The sequence below is a fragment of the Pteropus vampyrus genome, unplaced genomic scaffold, assembly GCF_000151845.1.
Source record: "Pteropus vampyrus isolate Shadow unplaced genomic scaffold, Pvam_2.0 Scaffold432, whole genome shotgun sequence".
Lineage (NCBI taxonomy): Eukaryota > Metazoa > Chordata > Mammalia > Chiroptera > Pteropodidae > Pteropus > Pteropus vampyrus.
This window is the reverse complement of record NW_011889213.1, coordinates 721,906-746,221: the sequence shown is the minus strand read 5'-3', so window position 1 is coordinate 746,221 and position 24,316 is coordinate 721,906. Positions and strand designations below refer to the sequence as shown.

The 24,316-nt window shown below is 48.3% G+C and overlaps 1 protein-coding gene, 1 non-coding gene and 1 pseudogene across 3 annotated transcripts; 2 read left to right on the top strand and 1 right to left on the bottom strand.

Moving 5' to 3' along the window:
* Positions 1-38: 38 nt before the first annotated feature.
* RAB5C (RAB5C, member RAS oncogene family) lies at positions 39-21,346 on the bottom strand. 2 transcript variants are annotated; one of them, XM_011381221.2, is made up of 6 exons: positions 21,200-21,345; positions 4,526-4,779; positions 2,839-2,990; positions 2,512-2,634; positions 1,492-1,585; positions 39-961 (listed from the first exon to the last, which is right to left on the bottom strand). In XM_011381221.2, exons 2-6 carry the CDS (start codon positions 4,689-4,691, stop codon positions 846-848), a joined length of 651 nt encoding a protein of 216 aa, XP_011379523.1. In that variant the 5' UTR covers positions 4,692-4,779; positions 21,200-21,345; the 3' UTR covers positions 39-845. The 2 variants fall into 2 exon arrangements, with proteins under 2 accessions (XP_011379523.1, XP_023379676.1); XM_023523908.1 differs by lacking the exon at positions 2,512-2,634 and having other exon boundaries at positions 40-961; positions 21,200-21,346.
* On the top strand, positions 15,650-15,768 carry LOC111732185 (annotated as a pseudogene).
* Positions 21,347-23,426: 2,080 nt separating the features above from the next.
* Positions 23,427-23,545, top strand: LOC111732178. Its single transcript, XR_002777452.1, has one exon. It is a non-coding gene; the product is annotated as a 5S ribosomal RNA (ribosomal RNA).
* The last annotated feature ends 771 nt before the right edge of the window (positions 23,546-24,316 follow it).

The following is a 24,316-nucleotide window of genomic DNA, read 5'->3' as shown; positions in this document are numbered from 1 at the left end:
ATAAACTGCCAGAGAAAGACAAGGAAGACAAGTGGGAGATCGATTGATCGGCTGACTATATTGACAAGATACTGATTGGTTACATGTTGAAGAAAACATACAATACAAAATACAGAAAAGTTGGTTCCATCCCCTCCCACTCCCCCCCTTACCCACCCATCCCCAAATACTCATCATCGTGATTTGGTCAAAATAGGGCTCAGAGCCAGAGGTTGGGGTGACTAAGGACCAGGGGGGCGGGTTGGGTTGTAGGCAATGGGTTTGTGGCTGTCACAATAATGCTGTGGTAATGCTATGGTTTCTCTCCCAGCTGTGAGTTGGGGGGGTGGGGGAGGGCTGCAGCCTGATGCCAGCCAGCTGAGGGAAGAACTGCCTCTCCCTTCACTAGCCCCTAGGGCCTGTCCCACCTCCCAGAACCAAGCCCACTCCAAGCACGGTAAGGATACGAATGCTCTTGCTGAATATGCTCATCAGCAAGAGGAAAGAGGGAAACTACTCCAAGCCCTGCCTCCCCATGTACAAGGGTGGAGGGAACAGGGGCCCATGGCTACTACCAGCAAAGGGAGAGTGGGAGAGCAGTAGAAAGGGCATGAAGTGGGAAGAGCAGATCATATATATTAAAAAAAGTGACTTAAGACTTAAAGTTGAATTAGTATTTGTACAGAAAGGTGCAGGTGGAATAACTCACTCCGGCCTATGATCAAAATTATACGGAGAAATCATGGTGGACCCCTCCCCCTGCCCCCCCAGTGGTGGCCCGAGTCATTAAGTGCGATTGGTTAGAGTGGATTCCAGTTGGGTCGTTCAGGCGGAGGAAGTGGGGGCAGTGGGCAGGCAAGGGGGGCTCAGTTGCTGCAGCACTGGCTCCGGCTGGCTGGGTTATTCTCTTGGAGGTCCACACCTCGGTTCCGGCCTGGAGCACCAGCTGCATTCTGCGGCTCATTCTTGGGGAGCTTCTTAGCTGTTTGGGAGAGGAGGGAAAAATGTGTTTGTGGGGTACCCCAGGACTGTCTCCCAATTCCACTTGAGGAAAATCTGGCCTTCACCACCTAATCACTAATAACGAACGTACTGAGGGCTTTGCTTCTATGTGCCAGGTGCATTCTGAGTGTTTCAGAAAAACAAAGAGAGGTTAAGTAGCTTCCCCAGGACTAGAGTTAATAAGTGGTAAAGCTAGGACTCGAACCTAGGCAGGATGACTCCAGAGCCAAATGGGCTAAAAAAATTCTAAGAAGTGGGTAGGATGGTGATAACACAGTTTTAGGTGGGTGGCAGGCTGAAAGGTCAGGAAGTAAAATGTTGAGACTTTGGCCCAGGCTTTAGAAACTTCTGAAGTGAAATAGCTACATATATGGGAGTCAGATGAAGAAAATGATTTTATCAGAATATTAAAAATGGTAAAAGATTTGTTGGTGAAGGGACTCCGCAAACCTACAGAATAGCAGGCAAGTGCTATGCCCTGATATGGGGAGGGGAGGAGGGGCAGCTTACCTATTGCCATGAAAATTTCATTCACGTTCATTGCAGTCTTTGCTGATGTTTCCATGAACAGCAAACTGTTGTCGTCTGCATAGGCTTGTGCTTCCTGATTTGGACAGAGGTGAGAAAGTGGGTGGGAGGGAAATGTTGACAGTTGGCAGGGGCTGGGGCCCAGGAAAAAAAATCTTCCCTGATTACAGTGCCTTATATACAACAGAGACACTGCAGGGGTTTTCGGGCCTGTAGCTCTCCAGTTCTGGGTTCCCCTGAGACATCTGCCCCATCACCCCTGATCCCCACTTCAGGTACAGCACCTCTCAGCTCACGAACATCAGCAGATGTTCTACTCAGGTTTCCCTATGTCCATTTTGCCTTCTTGCTTTTCAGAATCACTAGACTAGAAAATACTTCTAGAAAGTTATCCTACAAATACAGTAGCACATTTGAACCAAAGCACAGAAGTATGTGCATATGGACCACAGCACTGTTTCCAGTCTTTTGCTATTACAAACAACTCAGAAGCCCATCAGTTAGGGACCGGTAAAAAACAATAAATATACAGTGTGTAGAACACACTCCGATCTATGTAAATAAAGGGATTCATACACATGTGCATATTTCTGGAAGATGAGAAACTGAGGACCTTGCGGGAAGGGAGGTTGAGTTTCAAGGGTTAGAGACTTAAACTTCATTCTATATACCTTCTTGCACTGTTTAAGTTTAACATAAAAGTATAAAGTATAACATAAAAAAATATTTCTTTTTCAGTAAGTTTCATTTAAAAGTCAGTTTACAGAAAAAATAAGCAAAAGCTTCAGCTATCCATACGCACATACACCCTACTGACAACGAACAAGGAGAGGCAGACAATTCCTTCCTTTCTGCCCATGCTTGAGTCACAGAGGACGGCAGATGAAGCGCCCCTGCTGCCTCCCAATGTGGCCCTACCTGAAGCCCAAGCAGCCTGGGGAAATCCAAGTGGAGCTGGCTTATTCCTCCCCCAAGTCCCCAAATCCTATCCATCCCCCCAACCTGGAATTCCACGGCTCTCTTGCTGGCCAGGTCCGCCTTGTTACCCGCGAGTGCGATGACGATGTTGGGGCTGGCCTGCCTCTGTAACTCCTTCACCCAGTTCTTGGCCCGTGCAAACGTATCCTAGGGAGACAGGGCCAGAATGTCAAAGGGACAGAGGAGGCATTCGTCCCAAGGCCACTCACTAGAGAAGCTCGCATTGGCAGAGCCAAGGTGTCTAAGATGTCACTACCCTGAAGATTCCGGTGAGATACCCACAAATAACAGAGGAAATCTGCCCACACCCCATCCAGGAACAAGGGTTGAGAAGTAAGGGGAAGTCTTTACTGTGTTGGTGATGTCATAGACCACGATGGCAGCTTGGGCCCCCCGGTAGTACATGGGGGCCAGGCTGTGATACCGCTCCTGTCCCGCTGTGTCCCAGATCTCAAACTTGACTGTTGTGTCGTCCAAGCAGACCGTCTGTGTGAGGAAGGCCGCTGTGAGAGGAAAGGTGATGGTACCAGGTAAGAAGGAGCTCGAGCAGCTATGCCCACCCATCTCCACTGCTGCGTCCGGGCTCTGGCACTCAGAAGCCTTCTGCTGAGATAGGCACAGAAAAGCCCCTGATATGGCAGTCAAAGCACGCCTGAGCAAGGCAGGCAGAATTTGTATTTCTCTGTATACATGTCGAGGGGGCTGCGGAATGCACAGACTTTACAGACCTACGCTCAGCAAAGGCAGGAGAAGGGAAGCCTGCTTGCACTTGGGCCATTTCAGGAGCACTCTTTGAAAAATGTGGCAAGGGGCAGGAGAAGGAAAGCCCAAGGAAATCTGACTCTAGGCTCAGATGGGTGGGCCTGGGCCCAGCCACCCACTTCTTTCACCTACCCGCCTCAGAACAGCCCAGCTGGAAACCTTCCAAGTCCCTCAGTTTGCTCCAGGCCAGGGGTGTCACTGGCCTTCTGTTTCCTGAGGACATTCTCACATATTTAGCTATGCTGGGGATGCCTGAAAGTACAGGCTGTTCCACTGCCAGGCAGAGGCTGGGTGGCCAGCTTCCTAACCACCCCTGCCACCTCCAGGCACGCTAGCTAGCCACCACCCCCAGCTCTGACCTCAACCCATTCCTGATTGGCCACCCTGTGGCTTGACCTTCAGGGAACACAGTGACCCTATCTTTGGCCTGAGGAGGCAGAGGAACATGCGGCACTTGTATAAATGCTTCGAAGGGGGAGTCCCAGAGCTGAGACTGGCAGGTGCGAGGCCCCTTTGCCCTGGGACCCAGCAGCAGAGGATCCCAGAGAGCTCTGTTTTCAAAAGTCTCTCCTGTCTGCCTTCCCCCGACCTCCCTGAGGACACGGGGCTCTGCCTCACTTCCCTCTCTCTGGCTCCAGGCTCGAGTGCTGAGGAGGCAGCAGAAGACTGCTGACACGGCCCATTCGTTTCCAGCTGCCTAGAAACCTCCTACCAACCAAGAAGATAGAGAAAGGATAGCGCAAGCCCAAGGTCGGCCCTGGCCCCTTGAGGTTTGTACTGGCTACTGAGGCAGGGGGCTGAGTCCAGACCCTCAGATCCCAAATGAATCTGGGGAATCAACGACAGGCTTGGAGCCTAAGAAAGAGTAAAAGCCAGTTTCAGAAATGCCAGCCCACTCATCAGGCCATTTCCCCATTTTGGAAAGTGGGAGGCCAAGGCAGATGCACTGCTTGGCACAGTAAGAAGGACCCGCAGACATCTTGACCCAGACTCTCTCTTCACAGAGGCTCTGTTAGTGGAAGGGTCTTCACCAAGGTGACACAAATAATTAAGAGGCAGAACCGAGAGAGGAAGCCAGCTTTGTTTGACTCCCAGCTAATTCTTGGAACTCTAGCTTGGAGACCAGCTGCTGGATTTAATTCCAAGACCCAGATGAGGAGAGGTTCTGCTGCCCCAGGAGTTTTAGTCTCTCTGGGCAGGCAGCTCCCTTCTCCTCAATGCCAAGGTCTTTCTTTGGCCTCCGCGAGGCCACCCCCGCTCCCTTGTGCCCTCTCACCTCCAATTGTGCTCTCCTGGTACTCATGGAATTGTCCCTTGACAAAGCGGAGGACGAGGCTGGATTTGCCCACTGCAGACTCCCCCAGTAGGACCAGCTTAAACTGACAGATCTTGTTCCCAGCGGCTGGTCCGTTGGGTCGCGCTGCACCTCCCCGACCCGCCATGGCCCGTCCCGCTGTAGTGGTACCAGTGAGCGTGGGGGCAGGGGCCGGTGCTATGCAGAGAGGCACTTAGTGGAGAGGGGGCCTCCAACTGTAAAGGAGAAATCAGAAGTACTAGGTTAGCCCAGAGACTATCACACAGTGAGCCCTCCTTAAATCACAGGGCTCTCCCTCTGTCCCCCGCCAAAGACCTGGCTGACCACCTCCCCTCACCCCAACTCCCTGTCCTCCACTCCCAAAAAGTTAGGAGAAAAGCTCTTACTAGGCTGTACCATAAATATATTTGCTATACAACCATCTGAGCAGTAAAGAGAAAAGTGGTCTCCCAATTTAGGCTTGTGCATCTGAGCAAACACACTGATTTCCCAATCCCAAATATGTACATTCACATAAAAACACATACAAGAGAGAAATGGACATGTGCCAGCCTGGTGACAATGAAGTCAACAGGCTTCTCGGAGTACCAAAAAAATCGCCCAGGAAAACATTAGGATCTAGGTCAACAAACAATGAATTTGCAGTCTGGTAGCTAAGATCACAGCCCGCCTCTGTGCAAAGCCAGAGCGGGTGGTGAGGCTGACGAGGGCACAGGGAATCCTGGGAGAAAGCTCCTCAGACAAGGTGCTTGGTTAATCTCATGGGCACTCAGGGACCAGGCCTGTGCAAGTTGTTATCAAAATGGCCATTGTGTCCTGCCATCTCCAGAAGGACTGACTTTTTCAGTCTGAGGCTGGACCGTGCACTGGAATCAAAGCCTTATCCTAAGACTCCTCCCCACAGTTCTCTCATTTTTATGGGCCAGAAGTCTCACACACATTAAAAAACAAAACACACACAAAATCAAACACACACCAATGCCAAAGCTCTGCTGGCAGTCGGAATGGCTGCCAAATTTCCCTTTTAAATAGAGACCTCAGTTCCATTCTCTATTGGCAGAGGCAGAGGGTGACGCAGAGGAAGAACAAGGGGAGGTGTGGGAGGGCGGAGACAAACATGGGACACCAAGACCTGCACCCCAGTAGCTGGTGTTCCAGCACTGACTGACATCTTAGTCACTTGGTTAGTGATAGCTTAGGAGGCACACGTTTTTTTTTTTTAAGTTTTGGAACTGCAAAGAAGGATGAAGAGTCTATTTCAAGAAGGCTGTCTAGAAGATTTATACTAAAAGATTTCAGGACATATATAGAATATTTTACAAACAAGTGCTATAAGTGGGTATCATGCCCTAAACACTCTGTACAGAGTTTGAACTCAAGTTGGAAAGAAAAGATTTTGATTAGACTGTGCTTTGCGTAATGGAGTCTAAGCAGGAGGGGTCTTTGAAACAGGATGCCAAAGATGGCCCTGACCTGCCCTCTGAGCAAGGAGAGTATATTCTCTTATAGTCATAGGATGGGTGGCAAATGAAGAGGGAGATGCTTGTGGGAACCAGTGGTTGACACTTGTGCAAGAAGCTGACAGCAAAGGGCATGCTTTGTGCCACCTCGAATCATTTTTCACATCCAAGTTCTCCCAGCAATGCATTTAAAAAGTGAGCTTCAGGAAGAATGATTCACTAACCAGGAACAAGAGTTTCCTTTCTGGACAGCACCAAAGGAAAAGAGGTTTGAAATGGGGCCACCTCTTCTTCCAAGAGTACAAGGAAGGAAGTTTGTGAGGGGCGAGGATCTCAGTTAGTGACAAGAAAAGCCAGTTTTGAAATATTTTGTAGTTTAAGATGCGTTCTCTTTTACCCCCATCAATAATTTTGCAAAATTCTATGGCCCTTGAAACAAGGTCTATGATTCTGGCTTCTTTGAATGCCTTCTTCACAATGCCTGTCTACATACTGGGAATTCAAAGGGTGCTTACCAAATGAAAAAATTTTCAGACAGCTAACACTTACTGAGCAATTGCATAACCATTATCTCCTTTAAGCTTTAAAACAAAGGCTATTTCAGATGAATAGTCTAATGTTCAGGTATTAAATGCCCTGCTCAAGGCCGCCCAGCATACAGGTGACAGAGCCTGATTGAGTAAACTCAGGTTGTCTACATGCTCATTTGTCTCCTTGCCATTCTCCCTGCTGTAGAAGAAAGATGGCAGCAACGTCCACACCATGTTTGGTTTGGGGTTGCTGAGTGCATAAGACTCTTTTTGTGGCAGCAGCTTTGCTGGCCCAGCAAGGTCTCGCCCTGGCAGACAGTCACAGTGATCCTGCAGTCCCTGAGTACTCTCAACAGTGGGAGGAGCCACCCAGGGCCAGGCAGGGTGACAGCGACAGAGGAAAACCACAATGGAATTACAAGTTGGTTACTGCCATGAATCCACATGACACAGAATCTTAGCCAGGCAACAGAGTGTGGCTGCGGCACTAGGGGAGTTATGAAAGAGTGGGGAGAGAGGAACAGAAGATGAAGTCCCCCATTCCGAAAAAAACCAAAGCTGTGGGCTGCCGGTATGAGTAAACAGCACCTACAAGTCAAGAAAAACAGAGGTAACATCTGGGTCTTGTCCCTGTCAAACCAGTGGGTTTCCAAACCTGCCTAGACAGAATGCGATTTTTTAACAACTCAGAAGGAGAGACAATAATTCTTATGCAGTGGTTCTCAACTCTGTCTGCACGTCAAAATCACCAGCCCCCACCCAGAGGTTCCAATGAAGGTTTGGAGGAGCGCCCGGGATCTGTATTTTTTTTAAAGCGCTATCCATATTCTGCCTGGCACAAACTGGCTGGTGACATGTTCTGCCTAGATGCTGGTCCTGCCTTCCACAGACACCTGAGCAGGCGCACCCGGCACTTTTTATGGCCTGCTGCCTCATGGTTTTCCTGGCCCCACTTGGTTATCACATGAACAGAGGTGGCGAACCTTCCCAGATAATAAAGCACAGAGGAAGCTGATTTTGCCATGAAGGGCACACCCAGACAGGGGGTGGTGTCTAAGACATGCGGGCGGCCCCAGCCAGAGTCCCAGGAAGCTTTATGCCATCCCCTCCCGGGCAGGTGGAAAAGGTGAATTCACACACGGAGCTGGCCTACTGCCTAAGGGAGGGAAACTCACTGTGAGAATCTTTCCGCCTGAACCAGTGGCAAGAATCATCCACAGGTGCAGTCAGGTGATGAAATTATAACCAAAAACAGCATAGTAAATGTCTCCTTTCAGACAAAAATCAAATGCTTTTTAAGAGCTAAAGTTGTAGTCAAAGTTTCTTATAAGATATAGAATGGGCCAAAGATTAAAAGGAAAAAATCTCTTCAGTAGTCTCTTCAGCACCAAGAAAAATACAAGTAAGATGAACTTCCCCCTGGATATTTTCATGAAGCTGCTGTAATGGGTGGAGCTTCAGACCCATGACAAAAGACTCTTTGCAATGACCTGCTCCCCTCACCAAATCAGAACTCTGGTTTATTCAGAGGCCATGGAGAATAAACTCCATTCCTAATCTCGCATCTTCACAGGAAAGGAAGGCAGATGCAAGAAGTGGGAGACACCTTATGCCTTTTCCTACAATGCACATGAAAGGGCAGAAGGGAGCCAAGCTCCTAAACTCTCGGGCCCAGTGAACAGGCATAATGAGCATGTGCCAAGACAGTTTTGGGGCCAATGGCAGACAGAGAAAGAAAAAGCAGGACACTGCTCTTCCTTGCTCTGGGTTCCTCTGCTCCGGACACTGCAGGTCAGTGTGTCTTAAACTTTGTTCATCAGAATCGCCCAGAGCGTTTTGAGAAAATAACCTTAACTGAATTAGTATCTCTAGAGGTGGAGTCCAGAAATCAACATTTTCAAAATAAGTTCCCCCAAGTGATTCTAGGCAGCAGATTTAAGCACGAGAGCCACAGCGGATACAGGAAGGAGGGAGAAATGCGAGAGACAGAAAGGTACCCCCAGATCAGCACTGTGGACAATACAGGCGGATCGGATCAGGGGTATGAACTGGTTGCTGGCTTCACTCAACAACTGAAGCCTTCTCCAAGCCACCAGATGCTGCTAGAATGCCACCCCTCCTCCCAGCCTCCATTGGAAATTTTCACCTTTTCTCTTCTCTAATCCATGAAGTCACCCACTTCATACTTTGTGTCCTTCCTGGTAAAACGGTGAGCAATTCCAGCTGATGGGTGTCTCTCACGCTTCCTGTTTGCTTCAGCAACTTCCTCTAGTTGACAATCTAAGTACAGCCTGGATAGTGAGCTGATTAGGGAAACCAATCAGATTCTGTTGACCAGAGGCTGGGCTGGAGACTCACTCACTCAAGGCTCACTCAACTTAGCCAGAAAGGAAGTTGGGGGGTGCCGTGAGAACCAAGTGACCCTGCCCAGGCCCCTCTAGAGGTGGTTCTGGCCAGTGACTCTTCAGCTATGTTCTCTCTGAAAAAAAGCATTCCTGAAAATTTAACACCACAAGAGTTGGGCAATAGAAGCTGACAGCAGAAGAGACTTGTTAGCTAAAAAGGGACACAGAAAGAGGGGGAACTAGTTTCAAAGGCTAAGGTAGAAGACATTTAAAAATGCAGATCAGCCAGGGAGATGATTTACTCGGACTCAAGAACACGCCTCTTCATCGAAGGGGAAAAATAGCTACCACCGTGCACTGGACCAAAGGGCAGACTCACAGCAGGACTACCTGGGCCTCTAGCTGGTTGCAGAGCTACAAGCTGTGAGCTACAAAAGGTGTACCCAGTCGCCCTTCCCAGCACAACTAGCAGGTTAGGACTTGAGAGACTGAATCAGGCTTGGTTAAAGCCTGGCTCCACCATTTATTTTAATTGAGTGACCTTGGCCAAGTCAGACAAGTGACCGCTGTTAGCTTCAGTCCCATATCTATAAAATGGTATTATTTAATACTAACAACCTTATTAAATAATAAGGTTATTGGAAAGGTTCAATGAAACAACACATGGCATACACAGCACAGTATTAGGCTGAAGGTAAATTTCCAACAAGTGCCAGGTTTATTACACTAAGAGGCTAAGTAGTTTTGGCTCATTGGTTGTTAAAGCTCCAAAGGTCATTGAAGACCTAATGCTCCTTTTCCAAACTACAGAGGAGGAGATGAAGGTGAGGTGACCTGCCCAGGGTCATAGCCAGATAGTGGCAGAGCCTGAGCACAGGACTCATAACGCCAGCAAAGCTCCCTCATCAGAGATAGAGAACCCAAGAATATTACCAATGTCATAAAATCCACTTGGAATAATGGGGGCTACCACCTTCTGAGTACACTTTAATAAAAAATGGAAACTATGGAAAAATTAGTTTGTATCAAGTTAAAAGAAAACATTGCTGGATGGAAAACTCCTATATCTTGATTTTGGAGATACATGGATATATACAAATGTAAAAATCTGTCCAGTTGTCCACTTAAGATTTGTAAACCTTACAATATGTAAGTTACATGTCAATAAAAAGGTAAAACAGGTTTCTGCTATGGAATTTTACATATAATGAGAAATTAAAGCTTACAAATGATATGACACCAATCTAGCTCCTCTGTACATAAAATATTTTCTGCCTCCTCTTTAGTATAACAAAACTCAGAATAATAAAGACAATAAAAAGATGATGCCTGAATTAGAGGACTGAAAGAAAACAAAGATACTCAAACAGGGGCAAGATAATAGGATTCAGCACAAATATGACTGCTGCATATATTAAGGATACATTTACTGTTTGCACTTAACTGGGCTAAAGAATTATAAAGCTGTTTGAAGCATCATCGTACTAAGAAGAGAAGCCAATATTTATGTCTTTTCAGTGGGGAGGAAGGTTGATAGTGTGATGCTCCACACTCTCCAACCAGTTCAGAGAATATCATAAGAGGGAAAAGGGGTTTGGGGTGCAGTGGGGGAGACGGAACAAAAGAGAAGGGTGTCCTCCCACGTGGTCAGGACTACGGGATTGCTACACAAAGGACTTGTGCCTCCCTCGGAGAGTATAACAGAGTAAGCTTTGTCCCGGAAATCAGGTTGAGATTTAAGAAGCACTCTGATGGGGTTTGTCAGGCCAAGACTAGGGCTCCTCATCCCACTAGTAAGTAGGGGCCTTAGGGGAAATGGCAACAGGAGAGGAAGGGGGGGCTACCTTTACACAGCCACAGCAAGACTCCCCGCTTTCCAGGGGGAAGGGAGGTACATCATCCCAGAGTGAGTCCCATACCACTGGGACTGGACCTTGAATTTGCCCCCAGCCACCCAAATCTCTTAACTGGGATCAGTTTCATCTCACTCCCCTTTCAATGGTAAGACTCTTCTAGGGCTGAGTGCCTAGACTTACACAACACAGCAAGGCCCCGATGGAATCTAAGAGAACTCTAGCTGAGGCCACCAAGTCCACAAACACCTGCAAAAGAGGCCAGTGTGCAGGGGGACCAAGAGGTCTCAGCCCTGCATACACATCACCAAGTGGTCCTTTACCATACTGTCCAGGCTGAACCTGGAGCACTGCCAGGAGTCAGCAGGACAGAGCACAGCTGCTCCTGCAGCCCTATCCCTTGTGCAGGTAGGCCTGCTATGTCATTCAGGACGGATGCTAAGCTGGGTTAGGTGGGAGCCCCTTGAGGGACAGACCTCCAGTTCCTGAAGCACTGCCCCAGCGAGAACACCAAGAAATCCTTCTCTAAACTCCAAGCTGCTTTCTCAGCTCTTGACAACAGATGGGTTCCCTAGGGAGGCTGAGAGAAGCAGAGTCAGCGCTAACTTCAGGCCAAGGATGGAAACCTCCAGTCCCTGCTCCCTCTCTCCCTGCACCCACAGGGAGGAAGGGTGCCGGGGGCGGGGTGGGGACATCTCCACGTAGCTGCTGACACAGCTTGGTCAGTGTGATCTGCCCATACTGTTCACAGAAGGGCTCCAGGATTCATGGGCAGCTGTAGGATTCTCTTTCACTGGCCACCAGAGGAGCCAGGCATTTCAGTGGCAGGTTAGGAAGGAAGGCCAACCAGACAGGGGATGACCTAAAGCTGTACCAGCAAGGCTTGTCCTGCCTACTGATTCTATGAGGCACCAGGGGCCCTAGGCCCTAACAATGACATTCCCAAGAGATTATTCTCCTTAAGAGGGCCTGGCCTCCGACTCAGCACAGCCCAGTCAGCAAGGCTGTGGCAGATTCTCTGGCCCCACCCAGGGCGGCTCTATAAGAAGCCTCAAGCAAAAGCTCAATTTGAAGTCTGGCACTTTCTGCAGCACAAATCCACACACACATCCAGCTAAGGGGCATGGTGAGCACTGGACTGAGGCTGTATGACTGCTCACCCCCATCAGCCAGCTCTTCACCTGCCAGTGCCAGGTTGGGAAGCTAAGAAGAGAGCCAGCCAAGGCACAGGTTCTTGCCTGGCCCCAGTCTATACTCGTGGTGGTCCCAGGATGGAGCACAAGTTATGTGAAAGCTGGGCAGCATTTCTGCTGATCCACAAGCCTCACAACTACCCTCTATTTGTTTTGCTCATGCAGTTACTATTTACTTAGGACAGACAGTTCTCACTGGAATCTCATCAATGCAGGGCCTTTCTTCCCCTCTGCCTCGGGAGGGTCTCTGTAGGGGCCAGGAGTACCAACCAGGACAGGTGCCACTTCTGCTGCTGCCCCAGGCCCAGAAAGACTCCAAGAACTTCTGCTGAAGGTCAGGGTCATCAGCAGCACCTGTTCATCCAGCTATTCATACCAACAACTGCAACAGACACCTCTCACAAACCCTTCTTGTGTTTACAAAGAACAAAAATCAAAAGAAAGCCAATTTAACTCACTGCCCTCTTTGTCTTGCCCTCATCTCCTCAACAGGGAGCAGAGGACAGAGGTCATGTTTGAGAGGAGAGCAAAGAGAATCTGGTATGGGATACCAGCAAACTGAATTCCTCTTGCTCAGCGACCACATACACTGCGGTCATAGGCTGCCCAATGAACAAGAAACAAGGTCAAAGTTCCCACTGGGAGATATGAGGGGCAACAGCTGCTCTCGGGAGCCCAGATGCCAAAGAATATTTTAGGCTGACTTTTTGTCTTAATTTTTGCTGAGCAAAATGTAGAATGGTGCCGGGTGAAGAAATCAGGCAATGAATGGGTCTAAAAAGTTTCGATGAATTAATTACACTTCTACTTTCATGGCCCTAAATTTTCAGAAGACTGTTGAAGGTGGTGAGAAGTTGGAGAACTTGGGGGCTTGAGGGTTGGGAGTGAGAAAGTGAGAGAAATTAAGGGCATTGCTGCAGACAAAAGGGTCACAAAACAAAATCCTCAAAGGCTGGACTATGAGTTTCCTTCAACAGCACATGACATCAAACTTGACACGCTGACACACAGTGCTCAAAAATGTGGTGAACTGAGCCTACAATATAGGCCTGGTTATGTCTGGCAAGTGAATGGGGCAGCTGAAGGCTTAAATACACATCCATCTGCCAGATGGCTCAGATCCCCAAAGAGAGCCACAGCCCAGCAGAGAAGACACCTAACTATCCCAGATAGGTTCCTTCAGCACAGGGGTGAAGAGGACAAGTGCTGTGGAGTCAGCAAACTTCAATTCCTGGAGCCACCACTTACTAGGCTGACCTTGTGTTGTGCTGCTGAACCCATTTCCTCACATGTGAAATGGAAAGACTAATATCCATCTCCCAGAGCTGTTGGGAAGAGGATGCATATGAGACTCTTAGCAAAGGGTCTGGCTCAGAGCAAGCACTCAGTCAATGTTCACAGGGCAGGGAATCCCCTGCCCCTCGACATCCCTATGAAGGAAGTGGATTCCTCAGTCAAAACCTTCTGATACTATTCATGCACCCTTTTGCTTCCAGTTTCCCTGGACTCCATTCTTCAGTGCCCCTCATTTGGAGAGAATGCTGAATCAGATAACTAGTATAGTGTGAATGTTTATGTCCCTCCAAAATCCATGTTGAAATCCTAATCCCCAACGTGATGGTATTGGGAGGTGGGGTTTGTGGGAGATTAGGCCATGAGGGCAGAACCCTCATGACTGGGATTAGTGCCCTTTTGAAAGATGCTACGGAGAGCTTCCTTGCCCTTTCCATCATGTGAGGACACAGTGAGAAGCTGGCAGTATGCAACCCGGAAGAGGGCCTTCATCAGAATCCAACCATGCTGGCACTCTGATCTTGGACATCCAGCCTCCAAAACTGTGAGAAATAAATTTCTTTGCTTATAAGCCACCCAGTCTATGAGATTTTGATATAGCAGCCCAAACAGACTAAACAACTTTCACCAGTGTTCTAGATAAAGGATAGCTCACGCCTGATGTCCTGTGTCTTGTTAACAACCCTAACCTGTATTCTCTCAAGACTGGTTTCCAAAGCCACAAAAATGGAGAAGACCACCATCATTCAAAAAAATCAGCACTAAGTTGAAATCCTCAACCGGGCAAACCATAGCCCCTTAAAAAAAAAAAAAGCCCACGACACAAAGCATCTTATAGCCCAAATGCCCTCCCTTCCATCTCGAAGCCTCTCTCAGGAAAGGGAAGAAGTGGTTCAGTTGTGGAGAGGGGGAGGGGACAGGACTAGGACAGCTGACAAAGAAACCAGAGTTCCTTTTAAAAACCAGGCTGAAAATACTAGATGTTTGGAAACTGGCATCATTAATCACCACAGCCATCTAAGCAACTCAGAAAGCGATGTGATGCCTAGGAAAGCAGCCAGGGTTCAGGAGGCCACCCACGTCACCCCCACCCCCAAGCCTGGGTTGCTTCTGACAGAGTCACCTGAAGGGGATACACACGAAACTATGAATAGAAGGCAAGAGGCTTGTAAACCAACTCCTATTAAGATCCCAAGTTAGTGTTTCCAGCAGGGTTCAAGTTACACATCTTCGGAGGGATGACAGTACAACAGAAGGATTTAAGCTAGTCAATAATTCAGGATCACAGCTCAAAGTGACAGCCTGCCCTGAGCCCGCCTAGAGCCATAAGTCCTGCACAAACTCTCCCAAAGGGGAGGTCTGTTTTTGAATGGAGGCAAAAGAATGCCGGTCCAGACCACATGGACTCTCTTACCAGACTGAGTCCTGGAAGGTTTGGCTGGAGAACTTAGTGCCTGAAAGAGAGGACAATTATTACCTCATCCTCCCAACTGGATAGGATACTCCAGAGTAAATAACGAATCTGACCATTTTTGGATCAAAGCATTAGTCAGGGGTATGAGAAGAATGAATGGGTGAGTAGAGAAGCAATAGCTTTCTATTGGGTTCAACTCCAGGGTTCTCACACGCTGGATTTCCCAGGTGCGTCTCCATCTTTCCCGACTCCAGAGTCTCCAGTGACTGTGGCTAACCATCAAGAGGAAAAAACAACTTGAACCCAGCCACATAATTCCATAGCAACATGGCTAGAGGAAATGTTTGCTAAAAAGGCAGTAGCCTTGGAGAAACAGTTGATTCTAAGACTGGGGCAGGAAATACACAAGGTGAGCCTGGAGCATCTCATAGTGCCTGCAAAGTAAGGAGTGCTCAAAAAACCAAAAACTAAAAAACAACCCACAATGATGGGGGTAAATCAAAGGGACCTGAAAGACCTCCCAGTGACCACAGCTAGAACAATTTGAGCAATAAAATAGAGTAGTATTGGATTATAAACCAAAATGCAAGACAAATATCCATGAGTCTGTACTGATATAAATAACAGAATAAACAAATGGGGGAGAACTAAACAAATCTCTTGTGCACAAGAATTCCAAATAAGTCATGTAGATACTCTGCCCTCAAGGAGAGGAGCATAACTCCCCGCTCCTCAAGGGCGGGCTACACATAGAGACTTCCTCTTCCAAAGAGGACAATGCAAAAGAAGGGAGGGGAGACAGCTGGACAAACCTGCAAACATCGCCTCAGCCAGGTGACCACAGGTGACCGCCACAGTTCTAAGGCATGTTGATTGTATTTACACTTGATATGATGTGATGAAAATGGCACTTTCCTATAAGTGTTTACCAAACACTTATAACCCCAGTCTAATGATGAGAAAAACATCAGATGAATCCCAACTGAAAGACCTGCTAGTCTACAGCCACGCTACCCTCAACAAGCCCCATCTTGTCTGATCTCAGAAGCTAAGCAGGGTCAGGCCTGGTTAGTACGTGGATGGGAGACCACCTAGGAAGACCAGGTGCTGTAGGCATAAAAAATAAAAAATAAGGGATTGTAAGCTGACAAGGCCCTTGCAATCTGTGAGGTCAATCAAAGGTTGCCTCGCCAAATAAATAAATAAGTAAGCAAATAAATAAATAAATAAAGGACATGCTATAAAATACCTGATCAGTATTCCTCAAAACTGTCAAGGTTATGAAAAACAAGGAAAGTCTAAAAAACTATCACAGCCAAGAAAAGCCTAAGGAGACATGACAACTAAAGTAATGTGGTGTCCTAGATGGGATCCTAAAACAGATAAAGGATATTAGATAAAAACAAAGGAAATCTGAATAAGGTATGGACTTTAATAATATAGCAACAGTGGTTCATTAATTTTGACGAATGTACAATACTAATGTAAGATGTTAATAACAGTGGAAACTGGGTGCAGGGGTTTATGAGAAAACTCTACTACTTTTGCAATTTTTCTAAAACTATTCTGAAATAAAAAGGTTATTTAAAAAAAAAACAAGCCAGTGACTCATCTTGTGACAAAAAGAGATCCAAGGACTCCACAAATTCAGGTTCGTAAGGACAAGTTGACTTTATAGAGAGCCGGGCTAAGGGATGAGAGGGAAGTGGGTTGGTGGGAGCCTCAGCAACAGTCCTGAGGAGAGCAGAATACCCAAATCCGCAGGCACAGGGCAGAATTTAAAGGCCATACCTGTGGGTTACACAAGGGAAGGCTGCTCTCACCACTGCCGATCCAGCTGAGCTTGTGCAGATGTGCAAAGTAGCACCCACAGGCTGGAGTTAAATTCACTTCCACTGGCCCTTGCTATGTAAGTCCTGGCCTGGGGTTGCTGTTGCCTCACCACACACAGCTGCAGAAACACAGTGACCAGGTTCACATACTGTAGAAATTAGTCAGAAGGACTGAGGATGGTCAAAGCCTTGCCCATCTTTTCCTGTGAAACTCTTCACTGGAAATGGAGATTTGGAAAGCTCTACGCTCTGGAATTTAGTTTGGCACCTGTCCCTGCCTCCTGCCCACCTCCTCTACCATCTATACTGTAACATTCATCCTATTTACCTGTTTGCTCTTCTATCTGTGAGCAACTTTCTAGAGGACGGTTTGAAGAAACGGCCCACGCTTTGGGATCCGGTGGATATGAGTGTGAATCCCAGGTCACCGCATCCAAGCTGCATGAGCTTAGGAAGGGTGTGTTAAGGGGGATGGGCAGGCATTTGCTTCAGGGACAGGTGTGAATGTCTGCCCTTTAACAACCACAGGGGGAGCTCCTATGCTGGGCACTTTGGTAGGACTGGACACATAGATAAAACAGGACATAATTGGTGCCCCTACAGAGCTCACACACTAGACAGGAAGTAAACAAGAAGCAATGTGAGGAAGCACAAGGGGGAGAAAAGCCCTCAGCCTACCTGCAGGGACAGAAGGCTTCACAGAGGAAGCAACATCCCAACTGAGCTTTGAAAGGATGGGAGGTGCAGCTCCCAGGAAGGTGAGATGGAGATCCTTCCAGGCAAAGGGAAGAGCTCACCGTCCAGAGGTCTGGCAAGGAGGGGCTGTGCTGCATAGGATTCAAGCACAAACTTTCGATTCCATCCTCTGCTCTGCCACTTACTGCAGAGTTCTCCACCATAACATGGGGATTAAACGGAGAACCTTCCTCCCGGGGCTGTTATGAGAATCAAAGGAGTCAGTATGTCTGAAGGGCTCTGGAGAGTGCCTGGCTTATATTAAACAAAGCTCAAAAAGTTTAGATTTTATTTGTACTATTGTTCCCATATACAGGATATAGGAATATGTACTCTGAAAACTAATCTCTTATGAGATTATTAATCAGAGGACACCTTAAGAACTACTTCAATTCTCCTCTGCCAAGGCTCTTCAAGGCACTGGTTTGGGGGACGTCCCAGTTTACATATCCTACCTGAAGCAGTGCTTCTCAAGTAGCCTCAACAAAAGTACCCATGACTCAAGTTAGGAAAGAAAAAAGGAAAAAGGCAAAAGCCCAGGAATTTGGGAATCGAACCCAAAGCACCCTGCTGCAACCAAAATATTGTCCTCAAGCTTCTTGTTTTAGCTTAAATTCATGCAAACTTTGCATTCCAATCTGTAATAGATTTAGGACTGTTTTAATATGAAAATGCTTAAAACTGAAAAAGACTGAAGTGCCTAGAAGAGGCGAAGACATCACCTAGTCTGTGTCTCTGAGTATCCACAGCATATGACTCTAGCAGGGTCTGAGAACCCTAGAGGGAGAAGCACAACCATGGCCTTGGCATTCTCTTCTAGAAAATGGAACTACAACCCATATAAATTCTGTTCACTATCTATGAAACAAGACAATATACGAAATGATCCAGCAACACACCAGACATCACAGAGACTCTTGGTACAAATGTTGAATCAGAATCCTAGAGAAGAATTATGATGTACCTTTACAACCCCAGGGATCCACAAAATTGTTATTTTGTGAATATTTATCTGTGCCAGGAACTAGACTAGCTCCTCTGCAGATATTTTGTATCCCCATTTAACTGGAAGAAACAGAGGCTCAGGTAGGTCAAGTAACCGAGCCCAAGGCCATGCAACTGTAAATGGGGGAGTCCAGATGACACCTCAGGTCTGGCTACTCTAAAGCTCTCGTGCCTTCCACCCCATCACACTGCTTCTCTGTTTACAGGGCAAGGGTCAGAAAAAGGTTCTTTCTAAGAAGTACTTGCTTAATGGGGCTAAATTTAAACTACGACCTTACTCTGTTTCCGTGTAAATTCTAGTGAAAGGAGCTGTTGGTGGAGAGCCACATTCTTCCCAGCTGCAAACAGGAGGCAGCACCAAAGAGGAATCAGAGGGGTAAGCAGAGACCAGCTCCACTGGTTCCCCATGCCCTTAATCTTGACCAGAGGGACCCCTGAGTCCACTCACTTTTGCTTTCGTTTTCTAGCCATAATAATTTTTCTGGTTTCTAAGAAATTAATGGCATGCAGATGTCAGCAAACTCTCATGGTCCCCAGAGAAATAGGAAAAGGGGATCAAGAAAGAGGCAAGGAGAGTGGGGAAAGGGTGGCGGAGAAAACCGGAAGCAGAGGAGGAGTGCCAATGATGAAGAACGCTAACGGGTCTGGGGCCACTGCCTGCTCACCTTGCATGTTCATTCCTTTAACAAACAGACTAAAGGGGAGCCCACTATTAGGAAAGATGAGGAACATCTAATCCCAAATCCCAAGTCCTGGCTCTACCACTTTGTCTGATCTAAGGCAAGCTACTTAAATTCCTTCAGCATCAGCTCTAAAGTGGAGGTACAAATCCCACTGTCTCCGATGACTCTTGTGAGGAACACGTGTGAAAAGAACTTTGTAACTTGAAAATGATTTATAAAAATTACTTGTTACCACCCCTCTATAGTATAAAGGCAGAAAAAGGCCCACTAGTTATGAGGCAAGAGAGGAGAGTAAGGGCATCAGAGAGGAGGAGCTTCTGTTCCACACAGAGCCCTCTCTCTTTCTGCCAAGCAATGCCATATCTCGAGATCTGTGGATGCCAGAAGTGGCTGCCTAACCACCTGGAGCACTGGTGCTTTCCTTGTCTCTCTAAAAGAGAGCTTCTCCTTCGAAAGCCTGTTTCAGAATCAGAGCTGAGACAGCATGTCCAGACAAAGAAGGTTACCTCGGAAGACTGGCCAGCCTCATCCTGGGACTCCCAAAGAGGTCCAGAAACCAGTCTACTACTGAGGAGGTAAGTTTAGTCAGAGACCAATGGCTGGTAAGCAGTCAGGCCTCTCTGGCTCTGACCCTCAGAGGCATAGGCTGACCAGATTAGAGAAACTAGGTTGACCACAGAAGTCTCCAAAGACCCTCAAAAGGCCCCCACACAGATAGACGGCTTGTGATCTATTGATCCTAATAAGGAAGTCTTTTTTTGTTGTCCAATAAAAATGAAATAAGTGCATCCCAGGTCTAGCTCAAAAGTTTGGAGGAGTCAGACACTGGTCACTGTCCAGAAGTTGTCAGAAAGATCTCAAAGCAAAAAGACTTTAGCACTTGTGAGTAGCATCCAAGGGCAGTAAAGATAGCCTAGAACACTGAGGAGCTACAGAAATTCCCAAAGATTGCGTGGCCTTCCCTCCCTTCCTCCACTGTAGATAGCTAGGGTCAGTCACGGCCTCAAAGAGTCAGGCTGCTCGCATTAAGGTACAGTCTCTGGCCTGTACTTTGGCCACATAACAAAGAACCTCCCAGTTTGGTCTGAGCCAGCAGCCATTTCACACACCTAGGTCCCAAGCAATAGACAAGGATCAGATGTCAGTGCGGGATGTCTCTTGGAAAGGCTGGCAGGTATGGGAATTCTTTGGGCTACAAAAATTAGCACATTAAGAACCCAGAAGTGCCATTATGATCTTAATTTATTCTTCTATAATCTAAGCCCAGAAGGGATTGCAGCTAGATCCTGGGGCTAGAAGTGGCATGTACCTGTTGATCAGGGAGGGGTATAGGGGGATGTGTGTGTGTGTTTAGGGGAGGGAAGGAAAAAGCTCAGGACACTTCAATTTCAGACTCCTCATTTTTAGTTTTTCTCTTCCTCCCTAAAGACCAGCAGACAGCAGTCCCAGGAGGTGCAGTCCCTCTGAGGCAGCTGGGTAACCGCTCACATGCTCTGGGAGGACGGCCCTGAGCCTGGAGCAATGGGGGGTGAGGTGGCGGAGGGAGAGTGAGAAGATAATGAATGTGCAGATCCACCCCGATCTGTTATCTGGAGTAGGATTAAGCAAACCTCAGCTAATTTTTCAGAGGCAAGAAGAGAGATACACTCAGAGGATAACACAACTAGAGAACAACATAACTAGAGGGCAGGGCTGGGGGCGGAGAGGGCAAGACAAGAAGACAGCTCATTCCTAAATAGTGACCCAGACTTTAAACTCTGCTGAGATCCTGGTTTGCTCTCTGGCTTGAAGGAAGAGATGAAGTAAGGAGTTGGGGAGCGTGTGCGTGTGTAATGGTCTTATCCAGGACCCCACCCCGTACACGCTTCCAGAAAATCGACATAGAATTCCTTTAACGTTGGAGAAACAATTGCTTTTGTGGGGCAGGTGGAAGGAAAACGGCGACAGACAGCACTCCTCGCCACTTCTAAAAGATAATGGGGGCAGGCTCTTTCATACCTGGCAAAGATTCCTCCAATTCTAGGAGCAGAACTTAGGGTCTCTGCCTCCCACTACTGGACTGGACAGGCCAGAGGAGAGCCATGAGGGTTTCCCAAGGCTCACGAAGGGTAGGTGAAAGAAGGAAAGAAGGGCTCCCCTTCTGGCCCGGCGCCTGAGGAGCTCCTTAAGAGGGGGCTACGGGTCGGGGGAGGGGTCAGTATCTCCCTAAGCCGGGGATGGGCGGGAGGAAGGGCTGCCCCAAAGAGACTTCAACGCGAGCAAGACACTGAGTCCCGGGACAGGGACACTCACGGCGGTTCCGGGGCGGCGGCGTTACTTGGGGCTGGGGCTCGGACAGGCTCCACTCCTCTACCCCCGGCGGTGTCCCAGGCTCCGGCCTCCACTTCCGCCTTTCAGTCGCTCCGGATCCGGATCTCCACCTCCGACCCGCCCCTCAATACTCCAGATGACTGACAGGGTGGATAGACCAATGGGAGGGAGTCGTGGCCGACTCACCAGCGATGCCCGTCAGGTGCGCGGGAGATGCGGGAGAGCGCGCGCGAGGGACTGCGGGACTTGTAGTTCGCAGCGCTGGGAGGACTCGGTGGCCTCCTGGGATTCGGGCGTAGGGTGGAGCCCGCTGCCGGCGAGGCGGAGCCCGGCCGGGAACTTTTTAAGGCCCGACCTGCCAACAGCGTCACCGCGGATTCCAGGCATCCAGAGGATAAAGCGGATGGCCGAGCGTTGGAAGAGGGAAGAAGGCTGCGTGTGCAGAATTGTGAAGGGAAAAACATGGTGTGAATGAATATATGCACACGAGGCCGCCTGGACTAGTCTTGAGCTTTCGCTACCCCAGAGAAGACACTGTCTGCACTTTCAGGCCAAGTCAGCTCTGGGAGCCCCATTGTTGGGGACCTTCTGTGATGGGGAAGGTGATGGAAGTGCTGTAGGAAGGGTTCTCTGGAGGCTACTGAGTGAGATCAAAGGGAGAACTCCTGCCACTGCCCAGCGATAAACCAGGACCCTCCTCCTTAGGCTCGACCCCAAAACACACCAGGACCACCTTTTCCTCTGCCTCCCCCGACACCCAGCTGGAATCAGCTCTTGTCTCTGATGCCAGATACAGAGCCGGACCATTTCTGCCTTGTCTCTCTCCATCCATAAATACAGATTAGAACGACTTCTGTTTGCCTCCACCTCACCCTCCATATAGATCAAGATCGATTCTATTTTTTCTGCTCCCCTCATTGTGGATTAGGACCACTTTTGCTTCTGCCTACCCCCTAACCCACCCCTCAACACAGACCATGCCTCCTCTGCTTCTACATCTCACCCCCAGAGACACTACTTAAAACCTGTATGGAATCAAAGCTCACCCCAGAGATGGCTGTAGGCATTGTTCCTATGACACGAGCTAACACCAATCATACTCTGGAGCCTGAGCTAGAGAACTGACCTGTCTGGAACAACCTGCCACAAAACTGCCCACACCTATTTCCATCTGGTCACCAGGGGACCTCTTTCTAACAACATTCATGACACTCACCTCCCACCCCTGTAATGATCATCAGAGAACTGAAAACTAAGAGGGAAGAGAGGGCTTATGAGGGCAAAGAGGATGGAGTGGAGTGGGATTCCTACCAGGTTCTTGGCTGCTGACAAGCTCTTCCCCTAGACCCTGCTGTACCTGGCCTGAAACAGGTATAGGATTGATTATCCAGGATTGGTGGAGACTCCCATGGGTCACCTTTCCAGGTGTAAAGGTGAGCCTGAGCCGGGATTCTGTCCCCCCACATATTGTGTCTGAATCTGGCTGTGACTGGGCTAGAGAGAGGAGTGGGTATAATGGCCCATAGTGACTCATTAAGGTTTCTGCCTCATCCCCGGGGCCTCTGGTGGCATGAATGTGGTGCCAAGTGGATTGGTTGGCGTCTTTGCTTTTCCTAGAGACAGCAACAGGGCCCTGGGGGTATGATGGGGGAGTGATGGCAGTGTAGGCTTCTCCAAAGCCCTGGGGCTCTCAGACCAAACTTCAGAAACAGCCAAAGCCAACAACTACAAAAATAGAGTTTATTTCCTATCCAAAAATGAGCACAGGCTATTGTGTGGTAAAGGAGAGCAGGAGATCAGGGTGAGTTTATAAGAAGTCAGGGCCCTGAGTGAGACCAAGTTGGAAGGGGGGAGAACAGGCTTGGCTGAGGTCTGGGGGCAAGGGAGGGATAGAAAGTGATGCTGGGACTGTTTCAAGTTGCTGGCAGCAGAAGAGACCACCTTCAGTGAAAGCCTGCAGAAAGAAACAGAGATGTTGACAGGCCCAGACCCAGGGGGTAGAAACAGATATTGCTGGGCCCCAAAAAGTACCCACTGGGACATAAGAACCTGGCAGCACATTCTAAGGCAAGGATTGCAAACTCACAAACCCACAGAGACCAGACAAAGAATTCAAATGAGGGAAGCTAGCTGGATGTTAGAAGACAGTCAAGAAACATGGGGACTGCAAATAAGTAAAGAATGTAGGCCTCATCTAAAATGGACAGTGGTCTATGGCCATGCCGCCCTGAACAAGCCCAATCCCGTCTGATCTCGGAAGCTAAGCAGGGTCGGGCCTGGTTAGTACTTGGATGGGAGACCACCTAGGAAGACCAGGTGCTATAGGCATTAAAAATAAAAAAATTAGGGATTGTAAGCTGACAAGGTCCTTGCAATCTGTGAGGTCAATCAAGAGTTGCGTTGCCTGAATAAAGAAAGGAAGGAAGGAAGGAAGGAAGGAAGGAAGGAAGGAAGGAAGGAAGGAAGGAAGGAAGGAAGAAAAAAAAAGAAAAAAAGAAAGAAAGAGAAAGAAAGAAATACAGTGGCCACCCAACACCAGCAGATTATTGCCAGATGGAATGTTAGCTCAGGATTGTCAGATGTCCTAACATTTTTTAGAGAAGCTGGAATATCTAGAGTTTTATGTAAAGTCGTTTGATTTTTTTTGTTGGCAACTCATTCATATTTTGAAAAAAAAAAATGCTGAGAGCCAAAGAATACACATCTGGGGGTCCTCAGCTTGTATTCTGTGTGGCCTGTGGGATGCAGTGAGCCCCTCCAGCCTGGGGTGATAGTGGGAAGCCTAAGAAGTCTTGGTTGCTCAAATGCCAGCCGGGATCTCAAACCTAGCCCTCTTGAGGTGACATTGCTCTCCAGCAGACACCCAGGAACTGGGACAAAAAACCTCACAATATCACTACAGTATCTCTGCAGTGGAATCTGCAATCTATCCCTCTGGCTGTAGACACAAAGATCCTGCATGGTCTTGCCTTAGTCTTCATTTCCCAGGCTGGATCTGGGGCCCTTCCCCATCCCCTTCTGTTCCTTCATCTCTACCTTACTCCAGGTCCTGGGGAGAAGGCAGGACATCTCATCTGCCCAGTCCAATGGCCACCACGG